This window comes from Onychomys torridus, chromosome X, assembly GCF_903995425.1.
Source record: "Onychomys torridus chromosome X, mOncTor1.1, whole genome shotgun sequence".
NCBI classification, from domain to species: Eukaryota; Metazoa; Chordata; class Mammalia; order Rodentia; family Cricetidae; genus Onychomys; species Onychomys torridus.
This window is the reverse complement of record NC_050466.1, coordinates 12,934,933-12,962,261: the sequence shown is the minus strand read 5'-3', so window position 1 is coordinate 12,962,261 and position 27,329 is coordinate 12,934,933. Positions and strand designations below refer to the sequence as shown.

At 47.0% G+C, this 27,329-nt stretch overlaps 1 protein-coding gene across 6 annotated transcripts in view; it reads right to left on the bottom strand.

Moving 5' to 3' along the window:
- Positions 1–27,329, bottom strand: part of Rbm10 (RNA binding motif protein 10) — a 38,228-nt gene that overhangs the window by 3,069 nt on the left and 7,830 nt on the right. For 3 of the 6 annotated variants that reach the window (XM_036173981.1, XM_036173983.1, XM_036173987.1), the window contains 21 exons: positions 16,114–16,294; positions 14,295–14,534; positions 12,515–12,584; positions 10,690–10,763; positions 9,148–9,234; positions 7,206–7,266; positions 6,908–7,084; positions 6,387–6,547; positions 6,133–6,230; positions 5,954–6,041; positions 4,603–4,783; positions 4,359–4,498; positions 4,127–4,244; positions 3,956–4,047; positions 3,691–3,855; positions 1,235–1,384; positions 1,075–1,140; positions 807–995; positions 648–722; positions 249–355; positions 44–173 (listed from right to left, as the gene is read on the bottom strand). In XM_036173981.1, coding sequence (XP_036029874.1) covers positions 44–173; positions 249–355; positions 648–722; positions 807–995; positions 1,075–1,140; positions 1,235–1,384; positions 3,691–3,855; positions 3,956–4,047; positions 4,127–4,244; positions 4,359–4,498; positions 4,603–4,783; positions 5,954–6,041; positions 6,133–6,230; positions 6,387–6,547; positions 6,908–7,084; positions 7,206–7,266; positions 9,148–9,234; positions 10,690–10,763; positions 12,515–12,584; positions 14,295–14,534; positions 16,114–16,294 — 2,650 coding nt within the window. The remainder of the gene's footprint in view (positions 1–43; positions 174–248; positions 356–647; positions 723–806; positions 996–1,074; positions 1,141–1,234; positions 1,385–3,690; positions 3,856–3,955; positions 4,048–4,126; positions 4,245–4,358; positions 4,499–4,602; positions 4,784–5,953; positions 6,042–6,132; positions 6,231–6,386; positions 6,548–6,907; positions 7,085–7,205; positions 7,267–9,147; positions 9,235–10,689; positions 10,764–12,514; positions 12,585–14,294; positions 14,535–16,113; positions 16,295–27,329) is intronic. The other 3 variants (XM_036173984.1, XM_036173985.1, XM_036173986.1) reach the window with 3 other exon arrangements.

Genomic DNA, 27,329 nt, shown 5'->3' with positions numbered 1-27,329 from the left:
GTACACCGTGAGTTTTGGGAACAAGAACGGGTCACAGACTCACCTCAATGGGTGTCACAATGCCCTGTTTCTTACGACCCAGACCACTGCCTTCTTTCCAGCCCATGGCCTGGAGCATGCGACTGCCAATGTTGTCACTGCCTAATCCATCCCGAGTGGGCTGTTCAAAGTCACTGCAGGTGACAGTGTACAGTGTGAGTGTTGTGCCAGCCCAGAGCCCCTCACCGGGTACCTGACCCTGCACTCACACAGAGGTTGTAGATATGCCACCATATTTCCTCCTTTTGGGCTCTGGTGGCTCCGGGATACCATACTTCTCCCTGCGTTCAGCTGCACGGTCTCGGTACTTCATTTGCTACAAATTAGTGCATGTGAGGATGTTGGAATTGGCTGTTATTTTCTGCAAACATAGGCCTGGATGGGGTTGCAGGGTAGGCATATAGGTCTCTCTGTCTGACCTGGTCTTAGGTCCTAAAGGTCAGGACATGATGGAATGGGAATTGGGAAGAAGTCTCAGAGCAATAGGGTAACACATGGCTGCCAAGCTGTATATACCTGGCTAAGGAACTTTTAAGTCCCACTGCCTAGAGTGACAGGGACTTGGAAGGGGCAGATGGAAAGGAGCCAAGGAGTGGGTCACACCTTACCTCCATGTCATTCTTTTCTAGTGCTTCCAATTCGTTTTCTGACAAGTGGGCTCGCCGATGAATCTCAAGGTTTTGCTGTAAAGGGGGGACAGGAGAGAAAAGCGATTGAGCTGGAATGGGCTAGATACAGGATAACCTGCCAACTCTCTTCTTAATTACCTTGTGGAGCCCAGAGAGCTGCTGGTGCCGGATGAGTGCCTCCTTGCTGGGAAACTGGCGGCGGCAGAGCAGACAGGCTAGCTTCTGCCAGTCTGTGAGCTTTTCTTCCCGCTCAGGACCTCCTCGCTCTTGTTCCTCCTCACTGTCACTCTCCCCACTGTAGGCTGCCACCAGACCTCGAGGTGGACTCTATAGAGGTTGAGGGTGGACAGTCAGTCAGCTCTGCTGAGATCAGAAACCCTTGCCCCTTTTTGCTCTGACAACTCACTGGGCGGTCATCACTGGCCAACTTTGGGAGATCCATGCTGGTGTGCTGTCTTTCAGCTAGTGCTCCCTGAAATAGAGGACACAGAAATTCAGGGCTCCACAGAGGACCCTAAGGAGTGATGAGATTGTAGGTGGGGTGCAGATGGACAGTTACAACACACCTTCTTCTCAAGGATGGCATAGCCTGCATCTGCAGTGGCCGATTCCCGCCTTTCATCATCTCGTAGGGCACTAATAGGCTGGAAGCTGTTTTTGAAGTTTTCTTTTTGCTTGTTGAGACTACGGGCCCACCGCTCCATGTCCTTGGCAATCTGGAGGGTGGGGTAGATGGAGGTTAAAGCTGCCAGAATTCCTCAAACTTGGGGCTCTATTCTCTTACCCATGACCCTTGCAACAGCAGCCCTGTAGCCTCAAATCTGGTACCTTTCTTATCTGAACCACTGTAAAAGACTGTGTATACCTGGCTTCTGGACTATAGCTCTTGGGCCTCATCCTTGTAGAACATTGCTTTACAAACCATAAACCATACCCAAATACCTCTACCTCCTCCAAACCATCTTATTAAAAATAAACTCAAGGCTGGGAAGCGGTGGTGCATGGCTTTAATCCCAGCACGCGGGAGGTAGAGGCAGGTGGATCTCTGTGAGTTCGAGGCCAGCCTGGTCTACAGAGCGAGATCAAGGATAAGCACCAAAACTACACAAAGAAACCCTGTCTTGAAAAACCTAAACAAACAAACTCATGCCTAGTAACCCTCAACACTCAAACTCATGCCTAGTAACCCTCCCTTCTACTGGCCCCATTTCCAAACATTTTCCTGTCTCCCAACTGTTCCATATGGCCTGCAAAGGCAAAGGCAGCAGCAGTAGAGTGAGCAAGGAAGGCAGAGCAAGCAGAAGGTCAGAAAGTCAGTCAAGCAGTGGTGCTGGTACCAGAACCTACTTTCTGTATTGGCCAGGGATCCTTTTCAAGCCCTTCTCTGGTTACAACCACAACCTTTTCTTTCTTTTTGGGCACATTTATTTCTCTGAGTAGTCCTGGCTAGCCTGGAACTCACTCTGTAGATCTGGCTGGCCTTGGAGATCCATCTGCCTCTGCCTCCCAAGTGCTGGGATTAAAGGCCACTGCCACCTGGCTGCAACCCCAACTTCTGATTGGCACTTATATTACTATTTGTTCTTTCATTTTTACTTTCTAAATGCAGAAAGCTACATACTTGTGTACTGGGAGGGTGGGTACTGGGCCTTACAACATACCAGACAAGCACTCTTTCCACTAAGCCACACCCCTAGTCTTGTATATAATTTTAATTTATGTGTGATGCCCTGGTTGTTTTTTGTCAACATGATACAAACCTAGACATAGCTGGGAAGAGGAACTCTCAATTAAGAAATTGCTTCCAACAGATTGGCCTGTTGGTAAGTCTGTGGGGCATTTTTGTAATTACTGACCAACAAGGTAGGACCAAGCTCACTATAGGCAGCATCACTCCCTAGGCAGGTGGTCCTGAGTTGTATAAGAAAGAAGACTGAGCATGGACAGCAAGCCAGTAAGCAGCACTCCTTGATGGTCTCTGTATCAGCTTCTGCTTCCAAGTTCCTTCCTTGACTTCCTTTCATGATGAAGAACCCTTTTATGCCCACATTGGTTTTGGTCAGTGTTTATCATAGCAACAGAAACCTAAGACATGTGACATGGTGTCACATTTAATGTTTTGTGTTTTTCTTTGGACCTGAACCATTTTCATATTCGTCAGGTTGCTGAGGGAGTATTTATTGCTTGCTTCTAAGTGCTGTGCTTCAATGTCATACCTTCTTTCCACAGAGACACTGAGGTTCCCTCTAACTGCTCTCTACTTGAATGGGCTTTTTGGAGCCCATTACTTATGATGGGACACCTTGTGCAACCCTGAGGCAGGGGGAAGGGCTTGGAATTGCCTCTCCTGGATGTGTCTCCCCATGGGAGGCCTTGCCTTCTTGTGGGTGGGAGTGAGGAATGGGTTGGGAGGGGGAGGTTGGGGGGGGGCAGGAGGAGGGAAGAGGGGGATCTTTGATTGGTGTGTAAAATGAATGAAAAAAATTTCTTAATTAAAAAAAAGGGGGAAAATGGATATTTTCTTTTTCTTGACTGTAATAGTCATTGCACTGTGTGTGTGTGTGTGTGTGTGTGTGTGTGTGTGTGTGTGTGTGTGTGTAAAATTTACGTTTTTGGCTCTTAATCATTTATAGTGGAAAACAAAATTATAAACAATAAACAATATATATGGATTTTAAAAAAGTAAAAGGAAACCCTGCAGTATTTCTTTTCTTAATCAACTTCTTATGGGCCTATGAGAATTTATCTGGGATCAATAGACATCTACTAGCAGCATGAAGGTTCCCTTCGTGGGACAGAGAAAAGCTGCCAGAGCTCACTCAGATGGCACAAGTCACTTCATGATGGTAGGTGGTCCTGCTACGGTACCCAAAAAAATTGATTTGGCTCAAGAGTCCTGTCTGTCTGAAGCAGTTACTACCACTGTCCACGCACACCCACTACCCTACTTTCCCATAGCAGGAGAGGGCAAGAGGTGACAGAACATGGACTCCAAACAGCCAGATGATGGCCAGAGGGTCACCTGTTGGGCTGTCTTCGTCTTATGCTTCTCTTTCTTCTCTTTTCCCTCCTTTGATGATGCCCCCGTCTCCTTATGTCCATCAGCAGACTGCTCCAAGGCAGGTATGTAGGTCCGCCGCTCCCCATCCCAGTATAGGTACTGTTGGCTCTGAGCATTGTAGTAATACTGAGGAAGAGAATGGGAAGAGGGGGCATGAGGGAGGCCCTCTAGAGCTAGCTGCCACACAACCACAGTCCAGTTTTTCCTAGGCCACTTTGTCACCTACCTGGGAGTTGGGGTCATAGTACAGACCAGTCTGGGGGTCATAGTAGTAGCCAGATGTCTCATCATATTGATAAGTAGAGACATCAGGGACAGCTGTAGGAGGAAAGACAAGGTTGTCAGATTCCTCCCTGCTTAGAGAAGAAGTCCACACCCTTACCCACAGGCTACTCACGGTACTGGCTGTAGGACTCTGGGACAGTGGGACTGGAAGCTGATGGTAAGGCAGAGCTGGGATGAGTAGGGCTCTGGAGCTCAGACTTGAGTACAGCAGGTGACATGATGGTATATGACTGCTCATGGATCACACAAAAGAAAAGGACTCATTGTCTATTAATACCCCCTTGCCCATTCAGGATGCATCTGCCAGCCCACCAGCCTCCCCAGAGTACCAATGTCACCCTCACCTGGCTGTTGGAAGCTGTGCCCTGGCCACTGCTTCCCTCAGCTGATTGCTGATAGAGCCCAGGGGCAGCACCAGGCTGGGCTCGGGAGAAAGCCTGCAGTGTCACAGAGTCTGCCGCAGCTTCAAGGGAGGTCTCAGGACCTGAAAGGAAAACCAAGGAGAATGCCCATGAATGTCAGAGCATTCTGACATAAGACAGCCTCTAGGCCCCACAATTAGGCTCTGCAAGAGAGGATGAAGCTTACCTGTTCCAGCTGGGTCTTTGGTCCCAGTCATGCCAGGGCCCTTGGTGTTCTTAAGGTAGCCATGGGCATAGAGGGAATCTGTGCCCTGGCTGCTGCCATAGCCCTCATCCTGTTGATAGTAGCTGTAGTCGACTGGTGGCTCCTCAGGGGCAGCCCAGGCACTCTCTCCACCCTGGGAAGCCTGAGGGGCAGGTGGGAGATCATTAGAACAGAAGGGGACATAAGGAAGCGATCTGCTAGAAGCATCTGTCCTACATGTGGAGCTAGCATTTCTACTTGACAGAAAAACATGCAGTCTTAAGGTAAGTAAAAAGCCAGGGGTCCTGACTACAAGATAACAGTGGAGGAAAAAGAGACTAAAAAAAGAATACATGCCCAAATGCTCCCCTGCCCTGAGCTGATACTGATGAGATAGATGCGTTAGGCCTCAAACCAAGCAAGATACCCCCAATCTCTTTTTTCCTATTTTCTCCCTCCCCCCATGACTATGTAGCCCATGCTGGCCTGGAACATGGAGCAATCCTCTTGCCTTTGCCCCACTGCTCACACATCAGTGCTAGGATTACAGGTATGAGTCATGCCTTGCTATCCTCCTAGTCTTTATTCTCTTCTACCAAATTTTTCGCTTCCCTTTCCTTTTTCTAGTCAAAGACTGGCCTTCAACATCTGATCCTCTTGCTTCCGCCTCAGAAGAACTGTGATTACAGCTGTTTACCACCACACTTGCCTCCCCCAATTTTTTAAATACTTATTAAGTTCCTTTTTATTCATGGCATACATACTTACATAAACAATGCAACACACACACACACACACACACACACACACACACACACACACACACACACACACGACACATTATGCCATTTCAGGATAATTAAAAAAAGTTCTAACCAAACGTACAGGAGATAGTGATGGAGAGAAGGCTCAGCAGATAACAGCACTTGTTGCTCTTACAAAGGACCCAGGTTCAGTTCCCAGCACCCACATGGTTGTTCATAGCCATTCAAAATTCTAGGTCCAGGTGATCAGACACCTTCTGACCTCTGCAGACACTGGGCACACACATGTTGCACATACATAGGTACAGGCAAAACACTTATCCACATAAAAATAACGTTAAAAAACACCTTAAAAAAGAAAAAAGCCCCAAAAGTGACTGGAAAGGATAGAGGATGGAGTGGGAATGGATCACTGTCTACAGAGGCAGGAGCAAAGTGGAAGGCCTACAACACCTGTTGTAATAGGGCATAACATTTTGATAACAAGCCAATTTTGCTGTTTGCAGAAAGAGGACAGAAGGGTTATGAAAGTCAGGTGCCAGGGTGATGGGGCAGAGAAGGCTAAGTACCTGTGAGATTGCCCACTGGGCAGCAGCAATGGCAGTGCTGGCCACAGAGGCAGCATTGATGCGACTGCCTTCATTGGAGGCCATATCCCTGGGGAGGATAGTAGAAACTGGAAATGAAATGGGGAGCCCCAATGTGGTGGTGGGGGATAAGCTGTAAGGGGCTTAGGTGGGGCTCTGACCTCTTAGAACCCTTGGCAAACTCCACGTTGATGGTCTTGCCATCGATGGTGAGCGGAGGGTGCAGGGCCTGCAGGATCTGCAGCAGCTGGGCTGCCTCCTATGGGTGGACCAAAGGGTCAGGCCCGGGGAGGCCCCCCGGCTCCATTGCCCCATTTCTAGATTGGTACCGCGGTGGGGGTGGGGTAAAGGACCCTCCTCCCTACCCTGGGGGCCGGGACCATAGCTGCCCGGCCCCCCCCTGTGCCGCCCTCACCACGATGGTGGAGAGCTGGATGAAGGCGAAGCCTCGGTTCAGCTGGGTCTGCTTGTCCTTTATAACACGCACGTTGGAGGAGGAAAGCACCGCATAGGGTGCTAGGGCCCCCAGGATGGAGTCCATGGTGCTGTGTGGGTTCAGGTTACGCAAAATAATGGCTGTGGGAAAAGGCCCAGTGTTAGGATGCACCTCTCACAGTCTGCTCAGGGACCCAAGTTGCCTCTATGCCCATGTACCTTCTGCTTCCTCTCACCTCTTTCTCTCGCATAAATTCTGCTTGTCAGTCCAAGTGCCAGGCTCTGTCTCTCATCCGATAGGAACCCTCTCATACACCCCCAAAATTAGTTTGTGGACAGTCCCTCCCTTGTTCTCTCTGTATCATGTGTTTATCCCCACACTAGGTAGAAACACTCCCCCCAATAAGGACAAGTTTTGTTCATTACCATTTCTCTGGTTTCAGAGGTCCCAGACCAGATGCCCTAGGGCATAGGGGAAGGAGGAAAGAACAACTGACTCACTGTCATTGGCGTTCTCGGAGCTTGGCTCTGAACCCTGTGACAGGGCTTGGGAGGTCAGTACTCCCTGGGCCTGGTAGGGTTGCGGCAGTGGGAGTAGGCCCTGGCTTAGTTCCCGCCCGCCCAGCGGCAGTGCCTGCTGATCCAGCCGGGTGCCAAGGGGCAGCTTCTGCTCTGCCTCTGTCGGGGATGGTGGGAGATAGGCTGGTGACAAAGGTGGAAGCTCCATGGCTGGTCACACTCCCCACCCCTCCACACTGGCCCTTCATTCCTCTTGCCATTCCCAATTAGTACGGCTCACCTGATTTGGGTACACCACATTTGAAGCACTTCTCACGCCGTTTGAAGTTCTGGACACCACACTGTGAGGCACATGCCAGGTGGTCAGGGCTTTCCATGATATCCTCCAAATATGGGCCCACAGAACAATATAATAATCCCCAGGAAGGGAGCTTTTGGAGTCAGGGGTGGCAGGAGTCTTCTGGAACTTTCATTATTAGTTTCAATCCTGTGAATCTTCTCTGACAACTGGTTCCTAGCACCAGTCCTCTTATTTCAGCAATCTGCAACTCTCACGTGTTACAGCAGTTGCTTCCCTCCCCATCTTGTTGAGACTATCAAATCTCAGGATTGTATCCCATGATCCTTCTTCCTGAGATTTGCTTACCTAACAGAAACTTTCACTGTTTGCCACTAGAAGACTTTGGTCAGATCCTTTCCATTCCTTCTTGCTAGGACTAGGTTAAATAAAACTACTTTTGATTTTTTTGGATATTCCAGCTACCAAAGACCTTGTCCAGCATCCATCACAGTCTATCCCTGTTCCAATCAGGTACTAAGCAGTATGCTTAGGTTAGGCCCTACATCATGTGATCAGGACAGTCTGCTTAGACCGTGCTGTCAGTGGTTAGGAGCAGAGAATGGGTTGAGAGGGTCACAGCTCACTGGGCTGGGGGACATAGAAGCAGGAAGGTTCAATCTGGGAACCCAGAGGTTTCGTTTTGCTGGGAAGGGATCTTAGAAGAGGGACTAAGAGACTTTCTACAGCTGGTGAAGGGGAACATGCAGAGATGAAAACCAAGGCTGGCAAGGGAAGATGGTGGCAGTACAAGGAGGACCTCGTGCTAAAACTAGATGTTCTTGAGTTGTAGACAAGGAAGGGAGGGCATGCTCAGAGCTGGGTTTCAACTGCAACACCACAGGTGAGGGTGGAGAAAAAGGGATGAGGCTATTGTAATGAGGAGGACTCCGTGGGAACTGGATGGGAGGGTGCAGGAACTGGCATGAACTGTGAGAATGGCAAAGGGGAAGTGACAGGATCTGGTAACCAAAAGGCATGTGGGACCCAAAGGAGAGGAAGAAGAAAATATGAAGAAAGATTAAGACCCACTGTCACTTTGTCCCTCTTTCCAGAGGTTGAACACCTCCCCTGTATAAAGGTGACAGCTACCACTCTCTCCCACTAACCAGACTTCTTCTCAGGGAGAAGACAGGGTGCTCTACTAGCTCTCAGCCCTCCTATTAGATTTTGGGACTACCAGATAGCCTTGGTAGATGAGTCTGTAGAATCACAAAGCTGGCCTCAGGGCAGACCACTTAGGGAATAGGAGGTAGCCCTGTGAGCCAAAGGCTAAAGTACGGTTCTACCTTTCTGAGCCTCAGCTTCCTCCTAGGGAATATGGTGGTGATCACACAACCTACAGGGTGGACCTTCAAGGCTTAATTAATAGTGACATGGCTGTATCAGGGTAGCCTTTAAGGTTGAGTTATCCTCAGAACACTCTGTGCTTCTTTTCAAAGGTAACAACGGCTACTTAAAAGTTGAACATGGGCCAGAAGTCCTTTATTATGTCGCTCTCCCATCAACAGTTTCATTCTCTCAACAACTTAGTACTCACTCTCACCTCTTAAAGATGAGGAAAAGTGATGTACAGATAGGATAAGCACCTTGACCACCATCAAGGCAGACCAGAGACAGTCTGCAAGCAGCCTGGTTCTGAAGCCCATGGTCTACTGTAGTAGGCTTATATTGTCATGGATTAGTCACTTATGCTATTATTTCTTTTAAGTCTACTAGGCCTTTAGGCCAGGCTGTGTTTGATGAGGGTAGAACTTTGCTGACTGGGGCTAGACAGTCTGTTTCCAAGACCACACTTCCCCTCACAGGCTCTGAGAGAGTGAGTTGCTGCTGCTCCTGCTGGGCCAGACTCTCCCCAGCACCAGCTGCCCACCCAGCCCTGTACCTTATTACACAGCCAGTCCTCATTGATCTTGGGCTTGGGGTCGCTGTAATGCATGGATACCTTCTGGCCCAGGATGTTGAGGGAATGCTGTGGGAAAAAGCAGAGCACAGTGAGGCCTAGGTAGCAGTGCCCCACGCACCGTTTCAGCAAAGGAGAAGAGAGTGAGCGAGCCCTTCAGCTGGATGGATGAGGGACAGGGAATGAAGGGAGTTTGGAGAACTGATGGAGGGAAGAAGGAACAGAGGGAGGGAGGGAAGGAAAGCACCACAGCTCTCAGGGCACAGCTGCTTACTGCTTACACACACACACCACACACCACACACCACACACACACACACACTCACTCTCTCTCTCTCTCTCTCTCTCTCTCTCTCACTCACTCACTCACTCACTATCAGGCACATAGTGCTTGGTTGACCAATGACTGCCGAGTTGGGAGTGCTCCCCCAGCTTGGTCCTGACAGTGCCAGGCCCCACCCAGGGCCAGCACTACACAGGCTATACTGGGAACGAGGGGAGATGGGCAGGGAAGAGAGAGGAGGGGAGAGAAAAAGAGAAAGAGCGCACGAGCGCTAATGCTGGAGAAGGGGAAAAAGAAAGCCAATTTAACAGATGGAGGTTTCCCGCCATGAGGCCACCTTCCCAAAGTTGGCAGGGTCCTGGGCCCACCGCACTAGCCTACTGACCCGACCCACAGAGCAGGCCACAGGGTTGCCTCTGCCAGGACCCTCCACTTCACCACGGCTGCCCCTTCCTCCCCTGACACTTCTCTCCAGTGCTCTACATCAGTGATAGGATAGGGCTGGGTAGCCAGGTTAGACCCTTGAGTCTTGGAAGGTCCCAACACAGTTGAGTTGGGATCCAGTGCCAGGCTAGGGGAACCAGCTCCCTCCGTTGCACACAGAGCACAGTTCCTTATTGAGAAGGTAGAGGTGGGGCCTCCTGTGGGTGGGGAGGGTGCTGTGTGGGAGGGACCAGTGAATTGAGCCCAGCATGTCAATAAAACTATCACACTTGACTGGAACTTTCAACCAAAAGCAGTGCTGTCCCTCTGCATGGAACTCAGAAGGCCAAATTCACATGCAGGAGAGAGCTAGCAAAACAAGTCTTGCTAGTTTGTGTGCCAACATCTATGTTCCCCAGTGGCAGGATTTCAGTGGTCCTGAGAGCACAACCAAGTTCTGGTTCTGCTGACTCGGGAGCAGAAGGGTCCCACCAGGGTGTGGGAAGCTATGGGAAGGAACCCACCCCGGCAGCTCTTTCTCTGAAAGCTCAGCCAGGAGAGGTGAGGGAGCGCTAGTGCCTGGCAGTAGGATGGGGCCAGGGGACGGTGTTGAGAGTGGGCCCCAGATGGGAAGCCCAGTGGGTAGTGAGAGATGGGAAGAGGAAATAGTGGGGGTCAGGAGGGGGGAGAAAGAGGGCAGGGGTATGGGACACAGGGCCACAGGGCAGGGAACTGTGTCCATAAGATTCAGGCGATGGGGAACGCTCGATTATAAAGTAGTATTTGTTTGGGGGGGGGTTCAAGTGCGGCAAAGCAACCTGATTGGCTTCCATCCATCGTGTAGCGTCCTGCAAGTGACTAAACTCGACGAAGGCGAAGCCCCGGCTCTGACCTGGAGACAGCATTCAGATACAGACGCAGTGGGTTAGTCAACAGCTTTGGACACACGGCGTTCCCGGGGGCAGAACCCGAGGGGAGAGGACCAGGGGCAGAAAGGGAAAGGGGAAAAGGAGAAAGGAAGAGAAAAAGTGATCGGAGAGAGAAAGCACAGGGAAGATAGGAGTCAAGGTAGATGGCTGGGAAGGGCAGGAAGGAGGGAAAAGGGAAGGGAAGAAAATAAGGAGAGTCAGATTAGGATAGGAAACATATATCCCAACTGTGCAGTGAGATGGGAGGCTCAGGCAGACTTGCCTAGCCAGCTTGGGGTGACAGATGGAGAACTGAGAGGGAAAGGATACATGGAGAGATGTGTCTCTAGAAGAGGTTGCTTGGACTCCATATAGGCCAAAGCAAAAAACTCATGGGCAAGCCTAGAGCAAGGTCAGGAAGATTACTGGAACAGGTGTTTAATCAAAAGAGCAAAAGAGAAGCCAGGCTAAGTTGGTCTGTGAGGCTATTTTGGGGGAGAAGGGTGTTCCTGGTCAGTACATAGGAAACCAGGAGGTGGTTAGGAACACAATCTCACCTTAACCTTAGTGTAGGTAAAAGGGGGGATAATTGCTAGGGAGCCACATCAGGGCCACAGTGGGAAGACTATAACCACTGACAGTCAAGATTCTCCTAAATAGGCAGATGATGGCTGGAGCTGGCCAAGAGGACGTTACAGGTAAGAATCAGCAGGTGCCTAGGAGAAATGTCCAAAGCCACTGAGAGGCCATTACCTGGGATGCCTCCTTAGGGAAAGAAACACAGATTCTGTCAGTGAATGGTACAGCTAGAGTAAAACAGAGCAAGACCTACATATCACTGAGACAGACTCCAGGCCTGGCCAGCCTTGGGGCTTACAGTTCTGGGAAAGTAACTCCTTCAGAGGTAATGATGAAAGGAGGCTTTGAATGTGGTGAGTCTAGAGGGCATGCTTGATCTCCAAAAGAATCGCCATCAGGATGCATGGGAGGATGGAATAGTATACAAGGGTGGGCAAGGGAAGATGGAGATAGGGAGGAGGTGTAAGGAGGAAAGAGACTGACATGAAAAGAGAAGACCAGGCAGAGTGAGGCCCCACTGTGTCTGCCTTGGGGAGCCTGGGCAGTGATCCTGCAGAGACAACTCCACCCACCCTGCTAAAACCTCAGGCCAGCTCCAAGCAGCCTGCAAGAGGGAGGGAGGGAGGGAGGGAGGGAGGGAGGGAGGGAGGGAACAGGTGAGGCCAGAAAGTTCTGGCTGCTCCTTAGGATATACTTTCAATGACAGCCATCCCTTGCCTCCCCTCTTGGGACATATGGGTGGGTCCATGTGAGACCTACTTTTGGTTAGAGGCTGTCAAAGTGATGTGGGGGAGACCAAGGGGCAGAAGAAGGAGAAGGAAGTGTATGTATTAGCAAGGGTCACTGCCTCAGATACTCAAGAGTCCCAAAGAAGAGGTTTTCCAGAGCCTGGCTCTGGCCTTGCCCCCAGGGAACAGTCAGCTCAGCCCAGAGCTGCATCCCCTTCAGGACAGCCCCCCTGTAGAGGCTGCTGGCTGGAGCTGTGAGAGTAGGGGATGGGAGAGAAAAAGAGGGTACCCCCCCAAGCTGCCCATTCCCAGCTATGGCAGGAAGGGGAGTAGGGAGGGGAAGAGGGAGGGGAAGGTAGAGGCAGAAGGGAGATTTGGAGGCTGAGGCTTTCCAGCAGAAGGGGAGGGCACTGGGAACGAAAGCTCACCTGAGGATTTGTTCCGCATCAGCCGGACCTCCCGTGCTTGCACACCATGGGACTGCAGCTGGCCACGGATCTGTTCAGGAAATAAAGAAGTGGGATAGGTTTAGCAAAGAAAGCAGGTAAGTATATGAGGCCCAAACACATAGACATACACAGACACAGACACACACAACTTCCTCTGCCTCTTTCAAAGTTTCCCCCAGTAACAACAAGTGCAACCCACACTAGTACTCAGTCTTGCTTCCAGCCTTGGACTTGCAGAAAGTGAGTCAAACAAAAACAGAAACATAGTACAGGGTAAAGGATGGCAGCAAGATGATCCCCAGGGGCACAAAGACAACAGAAGAGCAAGTAAGGCAGCAAGTCAGGAATGGGGCAGGGTGATCTGACAAAAGGCTTAGGAGTAGCCATGGAGCATAGAAGCTGGAATGCAATTCTTGTCCATCACAAAGGAAATACTCCTTCTCCTTGACTTGCACAGAGGGCTACCTATGACACAGAGAAGTACAGAGCCATTTCGGCCATGTGAGGAGGAGAAACAAGACAAAAAGGTATGGTGGTTGATCTGGAAAGCTTTCTCAGTGAACTGAGCCTGAGGGATACTACAGAGGTAACTTAGGACCCCAGGTAGGTGAAGCAGTCTCTAGGCTGGCAGAACCTCTTTTTGTGGATGGGGAGTTTAGGCCAGGTACTTAGTGGGGAGAACAACCTGTGCTTTTGGGCATCAGCCCCCCCCCCCCATCAGGGTAACGGACAAGAAATTAAGCCTCATGCAGGTATGCAGGAAGATGAAAAGTAAAGATACGCAGATCTTATCAAGACTCATATCAGGGAAAGCTTAGAAAATAACAAGAACATGAGCTCTGGGGTCCAGTAGTCCAGGTTTAGATCCCAACTCTACTCTACTCTGCCACCTGCTGGAACATAAAGCAAGTCACTTTGCTGATTGGGTTGGGGCTATGTGGGATCGACTATAACTCATACCTTCTAGAAAGAGCCTGGCACATGACCCACCCTACCATAAAACCTCAGGTAAAAATGTCAGCAATCAGCTTGATCCTAGAAGGATTTCTTCGGTGGGATTACTACTGTCACAAAATAGGCAGCTGGCAGGCTTTCAGGGAAGTACTGCTCAGAGAACTCACAGGCTGAGGGCAGCAGCAAGGGGTTCAAGGATCAGGGAGGCTAGTCAAAACTCTAGCAATACTCTTGGATTTTGAATGTGGCTTGCCATAAGACATCCGCATGAGAAGGAAATGAGTGAAGAGAGGAAGATGGAAGGCAGAGAATGTCACAAAGGCAAACAGTGTCAAGAAGCTATCAAGAGCCACCTATGGCCAGGCTGTCACTGCTGACAAAAGGGGAGGAATATAGAATTTCAGAAAAGCCCATGGGTCCTAACATCTCACTCTCATAGGTCTCTGCCACAAGAACATCTAACACTGGGCCTGGCCCTCTATTCATTTATACAAAAAGGGTGAAAGCCAATGGAATGTGCAGGAGGGATGTTCTTCTCTCATACCCACCAGCACCAGACACCTACAGCTACTGTCCCTGGACTAAGCCAGCCTGTCTGCTGCCTTCACCCTTCCAGACCAGGAACTGATGGGGCCTATCCCAGAGGATGGATAGTACCGGAGGACAGGAGCTGGTGGGGGAGAAGAGAGGGAAGGTGCTGTGGTTGGTTGCAAAAGATGGGTGGAGAAAAGCTGAGGGCCCTGAAGAAGACCCAGCTTGGCCTCCTGCTCTGCCACCTGCCCAGGGCCATTGGGGGGGCACGTACATCATCCTCAGTGGCTGCCTGTGGCAGCATCCTCAGCATGACGATGTTACTGGCCTTCTCCTCCTCCTCCTCCTCCTCCTCCTCCTCCTCATCCTCCTCCTCCTCCCCTTGCTCGGTCCGATAGTCCTGGTCCCGATAGTCGCCGTCTCTGGGGAAGCCTGGCGGGCCAGTGGGACTGTGCCTGTGCCGCCGCCGCCGCCTACGCTGAGTCTCGGAGCCCGGGGAGGCCTCGTAGGAATCCTGGCCGACAGAATAAGATGAGAGACACCAGACGGGCAGTCAGTCTGGGTGGGCCTAGTGGCTGGCCAATGGCTCTCTGAGACAGGCAGGCTCTGAAAGCCAGGGGTGGGCAGGCGGGCTCCGGTTAAAGGCTCAGGCAGGCAGGGTGGGTAGGCCCTGGACTGTGGCCTTTTTAAAGCTGCAAATGCATACTTTGGGGAGCTGCCTTCAAAGAATGGCAGTATTGGTGTGGAGGAGGAACTCCCAAAGGCAGGCTGACAAAAAACACAGCTTAAGCCTCCTTGGGATAAACTAGCCTGAGTTCAGCAAACTAGACTTTGACTTCAATTTCTTCCCTTTTCTTCCTTTGCCAGCTCAGCTGGTTTGTGTACAACTGTTTACTGTGCCACTGAAAAATATCTGTCTCCTATAGTTCCCAGCCTAAGATTAGGCCCTGGAACCAAGCCAGCAGTTTTAGAAGAAACAGTTTTAGATATGGGTCAGAGGCAGCCAGAAGTTGTTGGTGGGCTACTTACTATGCTTCTTCCCCTTGGTTCTTGTTCCTCAGCACTAACAAAGTCTCTGTTAACTATCAGTTTCTTTCACAATACAGTGCAGTTGCTGATTCTTAACTGTTGTCAATCTACTAATTTCAATACTAAGCAGCTCAGGCCTAAGCCTACATCCTCCCACCTGCACAGGACAGGTCCAGACAATTGGATGCTGTACTCTATACTTGTCAATGATCTCTTTCCAGTGTCCACTGTACCCATGGAAACATTAAGAGTCACTGCTCAAGAGCAGGCAATGGAGAAGCCTGGATGCCTATAGGCCCTGGCTAACCAAACAAAGCTGGTGGTCCACCAGGGGAATCTTCAAATAGCACCCCCCCACACCCAGAGGGTAGAGGATAGTTCAAATACAATTCCTCCCCAGGGCTGGGCTTACAAGTGTAACCTTTCCATCCTACTAGACAGAGAGCTTCCTGTCTACCTGCTTGTATCAGGTCTTTGACTGGTCTCCTCAGACTGGAGTTCTCTATTTCTAGCCCTCAGATGTGGGCTCTCTCAGGGCAAGCATCATGCCTCACCCTTTAGGCTAGAGGAGTAGTCCCACACGGAACTGTCTTCCCCAGAGGACCTTTCCTTCCCTTCTGTCTAGAGGTTTTCTCAAGACCAGGAACACTCAGTGTTAGCTTCCCAGAGTTGTTTGGCTTGGATGATATTCTGTTCTTGGGCTGTCTTCCTAACCCTAGATGCTGGATCCCACGAAAGAGATCCTTTTGAGTGCCCTAAATTGGTGGGGACAGGCAGTATAGTGCTTGCAGTGAACCAAAGGCCAAAACTGAACAACAGGGAAGAAGGGAAAGAAGTAGTGGCTAGGAGCCCTGAGAAATACAGACTGAAGCAGTGTGGAAGTCAGGGAGACCCAACTCAGAAGAGCCCTCAGAGAAGGAGCAGGGACAGATCCTCCCCTATGTGACGCAAAGCAACTGAGCAATTCAAAGGCACAGGAGCAGAACACTGCTTACACCTGGTGCTGCAGCCAGACACACAGGCCTTTCAGGAGCATTGCCTCCAAGGCCTGGCTTTGCCCTCACCTCTGCACTTTGCTCTTCAGATGAGTCATCATACTCATGTTTGCCCTCCTGGCTGCCATACTCTCGGGGGTATGAGCGGTAGTCCATGTCTCTATAATCATGGTCCCGGCTGCGGTTCTCTCCATCATCCTGTGAGCGATCAGTGGCTCCATAGCGGCCAGTCCTGTCACCACGACCACCTCTAGGAAAAGAAGGATAGGGATTAGAAGACCATTCTTCCCAAAAGGCTCAAGATGTGACAGTTATCCCACAACCCTCTCTCTTGAACCTCAGTCCCACTCCCCAGAAAAGGACTCTGAAAATCTCACTCCACTGCATGGACTAACTACTACATGCTCTTAAAGCCAACCCACTTATCTTCATCCCTTCCTTACCTCTGGTCCACATGTATCTCAAGTTTTCTGAATGGATTCCTCACCTCTATATAGGCTCTCGTAGTTCTGTCTCTGTACCCAAAATCCCAAATATGAGTACTCTCTAAAGTAAAGTCAATCAACCCAACCATGTCATTCAATTTAGTGATTTCCTCTAAACAAACAGATAAAACACCCAAATTTTCATCAAGATCTCACCCAGCCTGCAAGGTAAGGTCTCTGCAGACCTATCCCTGTCTGCTCTATGCATGCCACTCTACTCACTTCACAGCCATCTTGCTAGAACTGGCAGGTCTCCAGTTAAAATTTCTCCAACGGTGAGGATCTTGTAGAGGACCAGAGTTCCTCGCACCCAGATTGGGCAGCCTATAACCCCAGCTCCACTGTCCTCTTCTGGCCTCTGATGGCATATGAATTCCTATGTACATACTCCCACACATAATTAAAAATAAAAAATTTTCTCCAATTATACTTAACTGTAAAATAATTATCTCAAAGTTGATTTGTCAATCTTTGATGAGTTAAGAGATTACTACAGGGACTATGGGTACAGCTCAATGGTAGAGTGTTTGCCTAATATATGAAAATTGCTGACTTCCACCTCAGACATTGGGGGAAATTACTAGTAGTAGTCCCAGCTGCTCAAGACCCTGAGGCAGAAGGCTTGAGCCTAGGAGTTCAGGGTTAGCCTAGGCAACACAGCAAGGCCCCACACACATCTAAAAACATTGGTTATAGATGTAGTTCAGTAGTGCACAGGCCCAGCATGCAGATGGCCCTAGGTTCTATTTCCCACATCACAAAAAGTTCAATTACTTAATGGTGAATTCTAGGAAATGATGGCCCATGCCTGCTGAGTCCTTATTCCTATCTTATTCCTCAAAGCTTAATACAGTGTATATAGGACTCAGTGGGTGATAATAATCAAGTATCTTATGGCAGGTATACCTATAATCCCAGAACTTGAGAGGTGGAGGCAGGAAGATCAGGAGTTCAAGGTTAGCCAAGGTACAAAATGAATTTAAGGTTACATGAGACCCTGTCCTTTAAAAAAGGAAAAAGTATTTTTAAAAGAATCAACCCACCGGGCAGTGGTGGCACACACCTTTAATTCCAGCTCTCGGGAGGCAGGAGGCAGGCGATCTCTATGAGTTTGAGGCCAGCCTGGTCTACACAGCGAGATTCAGGACAGGCACCAAAACTACATAGAGAAACCCTGTCTCAAAGAAAAAAAAAACAAGAAAAAAAAAAGAATCAAAACATGTTCATTTAAAAAGAAAATGTACTGGTATGGCTGTTTAGCTTAGTGGTAGACCACCCACAAGACTCTGGATTTAATACCCAGCATTAAAGAAGAAAATACAGGTGTAAAAAAGAAGAACCAGACCCCACAGAAGAATGCAACAAGATTCCATTTATGAGCAGTAACAATACTAGAATGTCCATTATTGACACCACTTTTTTTTTTTTTGACACCACCACCTGGCCGACACCACTCTTAAAACTACATTATTCTAATGATACTAGCTAAAGCAAATAAATAAGGAAAGGAAGAAAAGGCATTAAGAACTGTAAAGGTAAAAGAATCACCATTATTTGTAGCTGATATGAGAATAGCCCTGCAAAGCCTAAATGAATCACACAAAAAAAGATTACAAGTAATTTATCAGGAGCTGCAGTTATAGTTCAACAAAAAATTTAGTGTTCTAACTAAAGCACCTCCAAAATAATAACAACAGTGATGACAATAATGAAAATCAGGGGCTGGAGGGACAGCTCAAAGATTTAAGAAAGTTTGGTTCTCTGTACCCATGTTGGGCAGCTCACACCCACAAGTAACTCTAGCTCCAGGGGATCCAATGGCCACTTCTGGTTCTTCAGCATGTGCGTGCACGCCCACAAACAAAATTATTAGAGGTTATGGCTATAAAATTAATATGCAATTACATATTTCGCTTAATTTCAGATAACCATTGTTTAAAAAACAGGAAGATACTACCTATGATTGTATCTAAAAGGTTAAATATTGGGCTGGAGAGATGTCTCAGCGGTTAAGAGAACTGGTTGCTCTTCCAAAGGACCCTGGTTTGATTCCCAGCACCCACACCGTGGCTCACAACAGGCTGTAACTTAAACTCCTTGGGATCTTAATGAATATATACATATATACACACAAACACATACACATAAATGAAAATAGTAAATCTTATAAACAAATAAATGATTAAATATCTATGTATGTGTAAGATCTTATGACTATTCTTCACATATATGAAAATTTACTTGTGTATTTATTTACTTTTTCTTTTGTTTGGTTTGGTTTTTTGAGACAGGCTTTCTCTGTGTAGCCCTAGCTGTCCTGGAACTCAATCTGTAGACCAGACAGCCTGGCCTCAAACTCAGGGATCAGCCTGTCTCTGTCTCCCAAGTGCTGGGGTTAAAAGCATGAGCCACCACTACAGGGTTTTTGGTATTTATCTCAGGTTGACCTTGAACTCACTATGTAGCCAAGACTAGCTTGGAACTCATGGTCCTCCTTTCTAAGCCTCTTAAATGCTGGAATTACAGGCATGGACCACCATGACAGTTTCAATAAAAAATGTAAACGGAAGAAATTAAACCATAATAGAAAAAGGGGGGAAGGGGACCAGGTGTAGTGTCACATGCCTACAATCCCAGCCCTCGGGAAGTTAAAAAAGGAGAATCTAAATTTTGATGCCACTTGGGCTATGTGAAAAAAAAAGGGGGTGGGGTGGAATAGGGACTTAGAGACATGGCTTAGCAGGTAAAGGTGCTTAGTGTCCAACAATGCAAGCTTGACAATGAGTTTGATTCCTAGAACCTACATGAAGGTGAAAGGACAGAACCAACTCACAAAGTTGTCCTCTGACCACCATACTCACACCGAATAATATAAAAACAAACAAATGGATGGGGATATAGCTCTATGTTAGATAGCTTCTGTGCCATGCACAAAGCCTTAGCTACAAATCAGAAAAAGAAAAAAGTAAATTAGAAAAAAATATTCATAATCTTTTATATGCTGTACCCACTGAGCCAAATCCCTTAGACCTATACCTTTAAATGGGAAAAAATAATAACCCAAACTCCAAGGCATAGAAAAAAAGATCATTCAATTGAACTATATAAAAATAAAATACTGCCGGGCAGTGGTGGCACATGCCTTTAATCCCAGCACTTGGGAAGCAGAGGCAGGAGAATCTTTGTGAGTTCGAGGCCAGCCTGGTCTACAGAGTGAGATCCAGGAAAGAAAGACGCAAAGCTACACTGAGAAACCCTGTCTCAAAAAAACAAAATGAATGAATGAATGAATGAATGAATGAATGAAAAAATTAAATACTGCCGGGCGGTGGTGGCGCACACCTTTAATCCCAGCACTCAGAGACAGAGGCAGGCGGATCTTTGAGAGTTTGAGGCCAGCCTGGTCTACAAAGCGAGTTTCAGGATAGGCTCCAAAGCTACAGAGACACCCTGTCTTGGAAAAACAAACAAACAAACAAAATACTTAAGCTTGGAAAAATCCAGAGACCCACAAACAATCACAAGTCATATTAAAAGATAAACAATACAAGGAGCTAGAGGTACAGACAGCTCTATAGTGACTAGCACACACAAAGGCCTAGGCCCTGTACAGCACTGAAAATAAAGAAAATGAACTAGAACAAGCAAGCAAATTGGGAGTGGCAGTTTAAGCTGTAATCTCAGGACTCAGGAGGCTGAGGAAGGAAGTTAGAAATGTTGAGGCCATTTTGAGATACAGAGGGAGACCATGAATCAAACAACAAAAAATCCAAACAACAAGTAAATAAATAGAAAAGAAAAAAACAAAGCACCAGTGATTAACACTTGTAATAGCAGCACTCAAGGAAGCTGAGACAGGAGTATCACAAATTCAAGGCAAGCTCAGACAATTCAGTAACAAAAGGTCTGGAGACATAGCTCAGTGGCTGAAATACATCCTGGGTCTTACTATGCAGCCCTGACTGACCTGGAATTCACTATGCAGACCAGGCTGGCCTAAAAGTCAGAGATTCACTTGCCTCTGCTTCCTGAGTGCTGGAATTAAAGGCATACGCTGTCATGCCTGGCCTTGGAATGTTTCTATAAAAAAGATCTGTGACTGAGCCTTTTGTTATTATAAAACTTGTGTTTTTGATAATTTCACACATGTATACAATGAATTTTGATCACACCCATCCTCCACTTTTCCCAACCCCTCCCAATTTTATGTCCTCTCTCTTTTTTCAATAGCCCACTGATTCCAATTCGTACTGCCTACATACTTATACGTGTGGGGCCATCCACTAGAGAGTGGTCAATCAGAGGCCACCCTTTATAGAAAATCAACCCTTGTTGGGATTTAGCTCAGTGGTAGAGCGCTTGCCTGGCAAGCACAAGGCCCTGGGTTCAATCCTCAGCTCAAAAAAAAAAAAAAAAAAAAAAAAAAAAAAAAAAAGAAAAGAAAAAGAAAATCAACCCTCCCTTCCCAAGAAGCCATCAATTGCCAATAGTTCTCAGTTAGCCACAACCCAGAACACTTTTTTTTGTTTGGTTTTTGTTTTTTTGAAACAAGGTTTCTCTGTGTAGCAACCCAGAACATTTTTTTGGAAGGCAGGTTTTTTAATGATTAAAAATAAGTACAGAAGTTTGAATACATATATCACCTGGATCATATGTAATATGAATCTGAAACAGGATAAATGAGAAACAACACTTACTGTATGTGAATGTCAGTGAAATAGTACAACCCAGAACATTTTTAACACAGAAGATTTAAATAAGTTCAATGTTTGATAAACACACACACACACACACACACACACACACACACACATACACACACACACATACACACACACACACACACAGAGGGAGATTTAGTATGAAAGGTTATTCTTCAAATTAAGAAGGCAATTGACAGTGCCCGTTTGGACTAAGAGAGACTTTGTCCAGTAATGATGGAGGCAGATGCAGAGATCCACGCCAGGCTGAGCTCCAGGAATCCAATCAATGAGAGAGAGGAGGGATTCTACAGGGGGGGGGGGCACGTCGAGATCATGATGGGAAGACGTGCAGAGATGACTGGCCACACTAGTGGAAGCCCATGAACTGTGGACTGGTGGCTGTGGAGCCCCTGTGGAACTGGAGTAGGCCCTCTGGACACGAAAGACTTTGTTGGGCTCGAACTGTTTGGGAGGCACCCAGGCAGGGGGATTGGGATGCCTTGTGCAGCCTTGGTGCAGTGGGGAGGGGCTTGGACCTGCCTAGGCTCAATGTGCCAGGCTCTGCTGACTCCTCATGGGAGACTTTGATTTGGGGGATGTGGAGTGGCTTGGGAGGGAGGGCTGGGCGATAGGAGGAGGTGGGATATGTGGGTAGTATGTAGAGTGAGTAGAAAATTTTTTAATAAAAATGAAAAAAAAGAAGGCAATTGACTAGTCAAAAATAATAGTATCTATCAATAAATAGTATCTAGTCAATAAATAATAATAGCAATCTGGTCTAGGGAACAGCAAGTTATAATCAATGGGTCAAATACAGTCTTTTTATTCACTTTTTAAATTTTCTAAGACAGGGTCTTATGTAGCCCAGGATAGAATTGAACTTTTGACCCCCCTGCCTCAGTCTCCAAAGTGCTAGAATTAGAGGTATGTCCCACCTCTGGAGAGGCTGAAACAGAGGATTATGGGTTTGAGACCACCCTGGATTACATAGTAAGATTCTATAAAAAACAGGAAGCTGGATGTGGTGAGGCATATCTTTAATCCCAGCACTTGGGGGGCAGAGGCAGGCCAATCTCTGTTACATCTGAGTCCAGTCTGGTCTACATAGAGACCAGGACAGCTAGAGTGCCAGAACAGCCAGAACTACATAGAGAGATCCTGTCACAAAAAAACAAAAATAAACAACAACAAAATCAAGTCTACCCCAGCAAGACCAACTCTTGAGGGCTTAGTGGTTAAGAGTACTTGCTGCCCTTGCAGAGGACCTAAGACTGATTCCCAGTATTATATGGAGGTTCACAACCACCTGTAACTCTAGTTCCAGGGGATCTGATACCCACTTCTAGCCTCTGCAGGTACCAGGTACACACATGGTACACAGATATGTATACAGGTAAAACACCCCTATACCTTAATTTTTTTTTTAAAAAAAGAGACCAAATCCAGAAGTTTTAAAGCAAAAAACAAAATGGCACAACAAACCCCATGGATCTATATGACTTTGTAAAAGTTAAAAATAGCTAACATGTAAAAAAAAAATGAACTTGGAAATAAGTGTGAGATATGTGAATGTGGCAAAATAAGACTCTAGTTCATAGAGAGATCCTGTCTCAAAAAAACAATTATGATAGGTAATTGAAAGAATTTACAGTCAATGCCAATGTGCTTGAAATTTCATAATAAAATATTAGAAAAACAAAGTATCAGCTGGGCATGATCCATGCCTATGGGGTGTGTGTGTGCACTCGAGGAAACAGCTCAGGTAGTAAAATGCTTGCTGAATAAGCATCCAGGACCTGTGTTCAATGTCTAACACCCATATAACAAGCCAAGCAGCAAAGGTGAGGAAGATACAGGAAGATCCCTAGATTTCACTGCCACCTGCTGGGCATTGTGGCAGAGGTTAAAGCCAGCCTGGTCTACATAGTGACTTCCAAGACAGCCAGGGCTATGTGGAGAGACCTTGTCTCAAATAAAACAAAACAAATCAAAAACAATGTAGGGCCAGAGAGATGGTGGCTTCATGGGTAAGGCACCTAACACCAAGCCTGATAACTTGAGTTTGATCTCCAGAACTTATATGGTATTTTCTCAATAGACTCCTTCCTGCAAGTTGTCCTCTGGACTGCCACCTGTGTGTCATGGTACATGTGGAAACATTCACACACACACACACACACACACACACACACACACACACACACACACACACCAAAAACAAGGTAGGTGGTTCCTGAGAACAATGATCAAGGTTGACCTCTGGCTTACACATACACACATAGGCACCTGCACATATGACTGGACATGTACCACATAAATACGCACACACTCATCAAAGGCTGGGGCATAGAAAGTGGTAGAACTTTTACCTAGCATACACAAGGTTCTGGATTCTCTCCCTAGACTGCAAAAACAAACAAGGCCCAGATGCCTTTAAAGGTAAGTTCTACTAAGTTTCAAGGTAAGAATAGCTTTTTTTTTTTTTTTAAAGATAAGGTTTCACCATCTAACCATAGCTGGCCTGGAACTTGCTATATAGACCAGGCTGGCCTTGAAGTCACAGAGACCTGCCTGCCTCTACCTCAGAAGTGCTAAGATTAAAGGCACACACTACCACAATAGTAACTCTCACACAAGTTTCTCCCAAAACAGCAAAGATTGCCTAATTTATACCATGAGGCTACCTTGTTTCCAATGCCAACACAACACAGATATAAATAACCAAACTAATACAATAGCTAACTAAACTTAGCAGTCTTAAAATAACACTGCTGGTGAGGAAGTGGATAACAGTGAGCCTTCATAGACTGTGGTTGGGAAAGTAAACTAGTCCATTTACTATGAATTCTGTATGGAGGCTCCTCAGAAACTAAAAATAGATCTCTCAAATGACCCAATTTTATCACTGCTGTGTATTTACTTGAAGGACTTCAAGCCAATAAATCAGTGATATTTATACACTAATGTTTATTGCAGACTATTTACAACAGCTAGGTTATGGAACCAACCTAGGTGTCCAACAACAAAGGAATGGGTAAGGAAATTGTGCTTTATACACATAATAACAATTTTTCTAGCCACAAAGAATGAAGTTAGGCCTTTTTCAAGACTTGGGTGCAACTGAATAAAGACATATTAAGTGAATTAAGCCAATCTCAGAATAACAGACATAATGTTTTCTCTGTGGTCCCTATATTTTATAGATACATAAAATCATGCATGTATTTAACACGAAAGTAGAAGCAAAACTAAGAGAATAAAATAGACTAACATGAAAAATATGCCTGTATTAAAATGGCCTTATGTGACAGTACCATGAACAATGACTACACATAATAATTGTCTAAAGAATGAAAAAACCTAGCAGGGCTTTTTAATTTAAAAATTTATTATTACTATATGTGTGCATAATATATTTGTGTAGGCACATAGGCCACAGCATGCATATAGAAGTCAGAGGACAACTTTGGTGAATTTGTTATCTCTTTTCAGCTTTATATGGGTTCCGGGGAACTGAACTCAGGTCTCCAGGTTTGTGCAGCAAGTGCTTCAGTTGCTGAACCATCTTGTTGGCATCCAAATCTAGCAGCTTTAAAAACATGCACAAACCCAGCTAGATATGATAGCACACGCCTTTAATCTCAGCACTTGGGAGGCAGAGGTAGGTGGATCTCTGAATTCCAGGACAGCCAGAGTAAGAAAGAGGAAGAGGGAGAGGGGAAGGGGGAGGGGGAGGGGGAGGGGGAGGGGGAGGAGGAGGGGGGGAGGGAGGGAGAGGGAGAGGGAGAGGGAAGGAGGGAGGGAGGGAGGGAGGGAGAGAGGAAGAGAGGGAGAGGGAGAGAGAGAGAGAGAGAGAGAGAGAGAGAGAGAGAGAGAGAGAGAGAGAGACTTTGTCTCAAAAACAAAAGAAAAATACAAAATCAAAAACAGAGGAAGGTGGGGGGGCTGGGTATGACATGGCTGTTGCACTTTTGAACTCACAGCAGCTGTGATCACCTAAGCAGGATTTCCTTATGACTGGGCCCATCACATTCTGTCGCAGAAGTGTGAGAGACTCATGGGTCCCCATACCCCCATGAAGGTTTATAGGCAGTTAATAGTTGATGGAGTGAGAAGCATTTTTTTCAGTGGTATAGTCACTGGTAAGGCACCAATGCTCCTGTTAACAACCCTGATGAAAAGTACTGGGGATGGGGTACAAGATGGATCAGTGGGTAAAGGCACTTACTGCCAAGGAAAGAACTGAGTCTCACAAGTTGTCCTCTGACCTACACACACACACACACACACACACACACACACACACACACACGCTTTTCCTCAAAATAAATAAATATACTATTTTCTAAATATATGTGAAAACAGAAGAGGATAGTTGGGAAAAGGCAGGGGATTCATAGGAATAGGAGAGGACAGGAGAGGAGTAAATATGACTGAAATATATTATGGAGACATATTAGCTCAATGCACTGCATGATTCTGCTTAGTTGGTTTTCTTGAGACAGATCTCACTACATAGCCCAAACTAGTCTCAAACTTGGGATCATCCTGCCTCAGTTTCCAGAGAGTGGGATAACACGAGTCCTGATTTATTTATTAAAAGCTACATTTTAAAAATTCCAGTGTGTAACACACACACACATCACTTTATTAGAGAAAATTTGACTGGGCACGGTGACACATGCCTTTAATCCCAACACTTGGGAAACATAGGCAAGTAGATCTCTATGTGTTCCAGGCCAGCCAAGGGCTACAATAGTGAGACCCTGTCTTTAAAAAACAAACCAAAACCAAAAAACCAAAACCAAAACCAACCAAACAAACAAAAACCCAAATGAAGCTGGGCAGTGGTGGCACACGTCTTTAAGTCAGGAGGCAGAGGCAAGTGGATCTCTGTGAGTTCAAGGCCAGCCCGGTCTACAGAGCGAGTTCCAGGACAGTCAGGACTGTTACACGGAGAAACCCTGCCTCAAAGACAAAACAAAACAAACAAAACAACCCCCACCCAAATGAAAACAAGAGAGACATTTTGAACATGTTCCTTTAAGACTAGGGATCGAGATCTGCTGCATCTGACATCTACCACTCCCATTTCTCCTCCTTCCTCTTCTTCTCCACTTCTATCCCTCCACTTGTGCTGGCAATGGAACCCAAGGCTTTGCACATGCTAAGCACACATTCTACCTGAGTTAGACCCACAGTCAGCCCTCAATATTCTGTGTGTGTGTGTGTGTGTGTGTGTGCGCGCGCGCATGCGCGCGCTGTTTTATAGAAGGTAGTGTCTCCAGGAGGCTTGGAACTCACTAAGTAGTCACTTGAATTCCTAATCATCCTGCTTCCATCTCCTGAGGGCTAGTATTACAGGCTGTGTGCTACCACACCCAAACTGACCCCAAATAAATACACACATACACACACACAACTTGTTTGTGTGTGTGTGTGTGTGTGTGTGTGTGTGTGTGTGTGTGTGTGTGTTTTGAAACAGAGTTTCTCTGTATATCCCCGGCTGTATTGGCACTTGCTTTGTAAACCAGGCTGGTCTCGAACTCACAGAGATCTGCCTGCTTCTACCTCACAAATTCTGGGATTAAATATGTTCACCATTACCACTGGGCTGAATATTCTTATTTATAAAAATCCCATATGTGAGCCAGGCATGGTGAAGCATACCTTTAATCCCAAGCTCTGTGAGTGAATTTGAGGCCAGCCTGGTCTACAAAACGAGTTTTAGAACAGTCAAGGCTATTATACAGAGAAACCCTGTCTCAGAAAAAAAAAATCCTATTGTGTGTGTGGTTGGAGAGATGGCTCTGTCAGTAGAGCTCGTGCTTCTAAAGCATAAGGACCTGAGTTCAGATTCTCAGAACTCAGATAAAAAGCCAAATGCTGTAGCATGTACTTGTAATCCAGTGATGCCAAGTTGGGAGGAGATAGATGGATCCCTGAGGCTCAATGGCTGGCTAGCTAGTCTAGCCTAGCATACTTGGTGAAGTTCCAGGTCAATGAGAGACTCTACCTCAAACAAAAGGTGGAAGGTACTCAAAGTGTGGTACTCAAGGCTGTCCTCTGACCTACACAGGTGTGCACATACATGCAT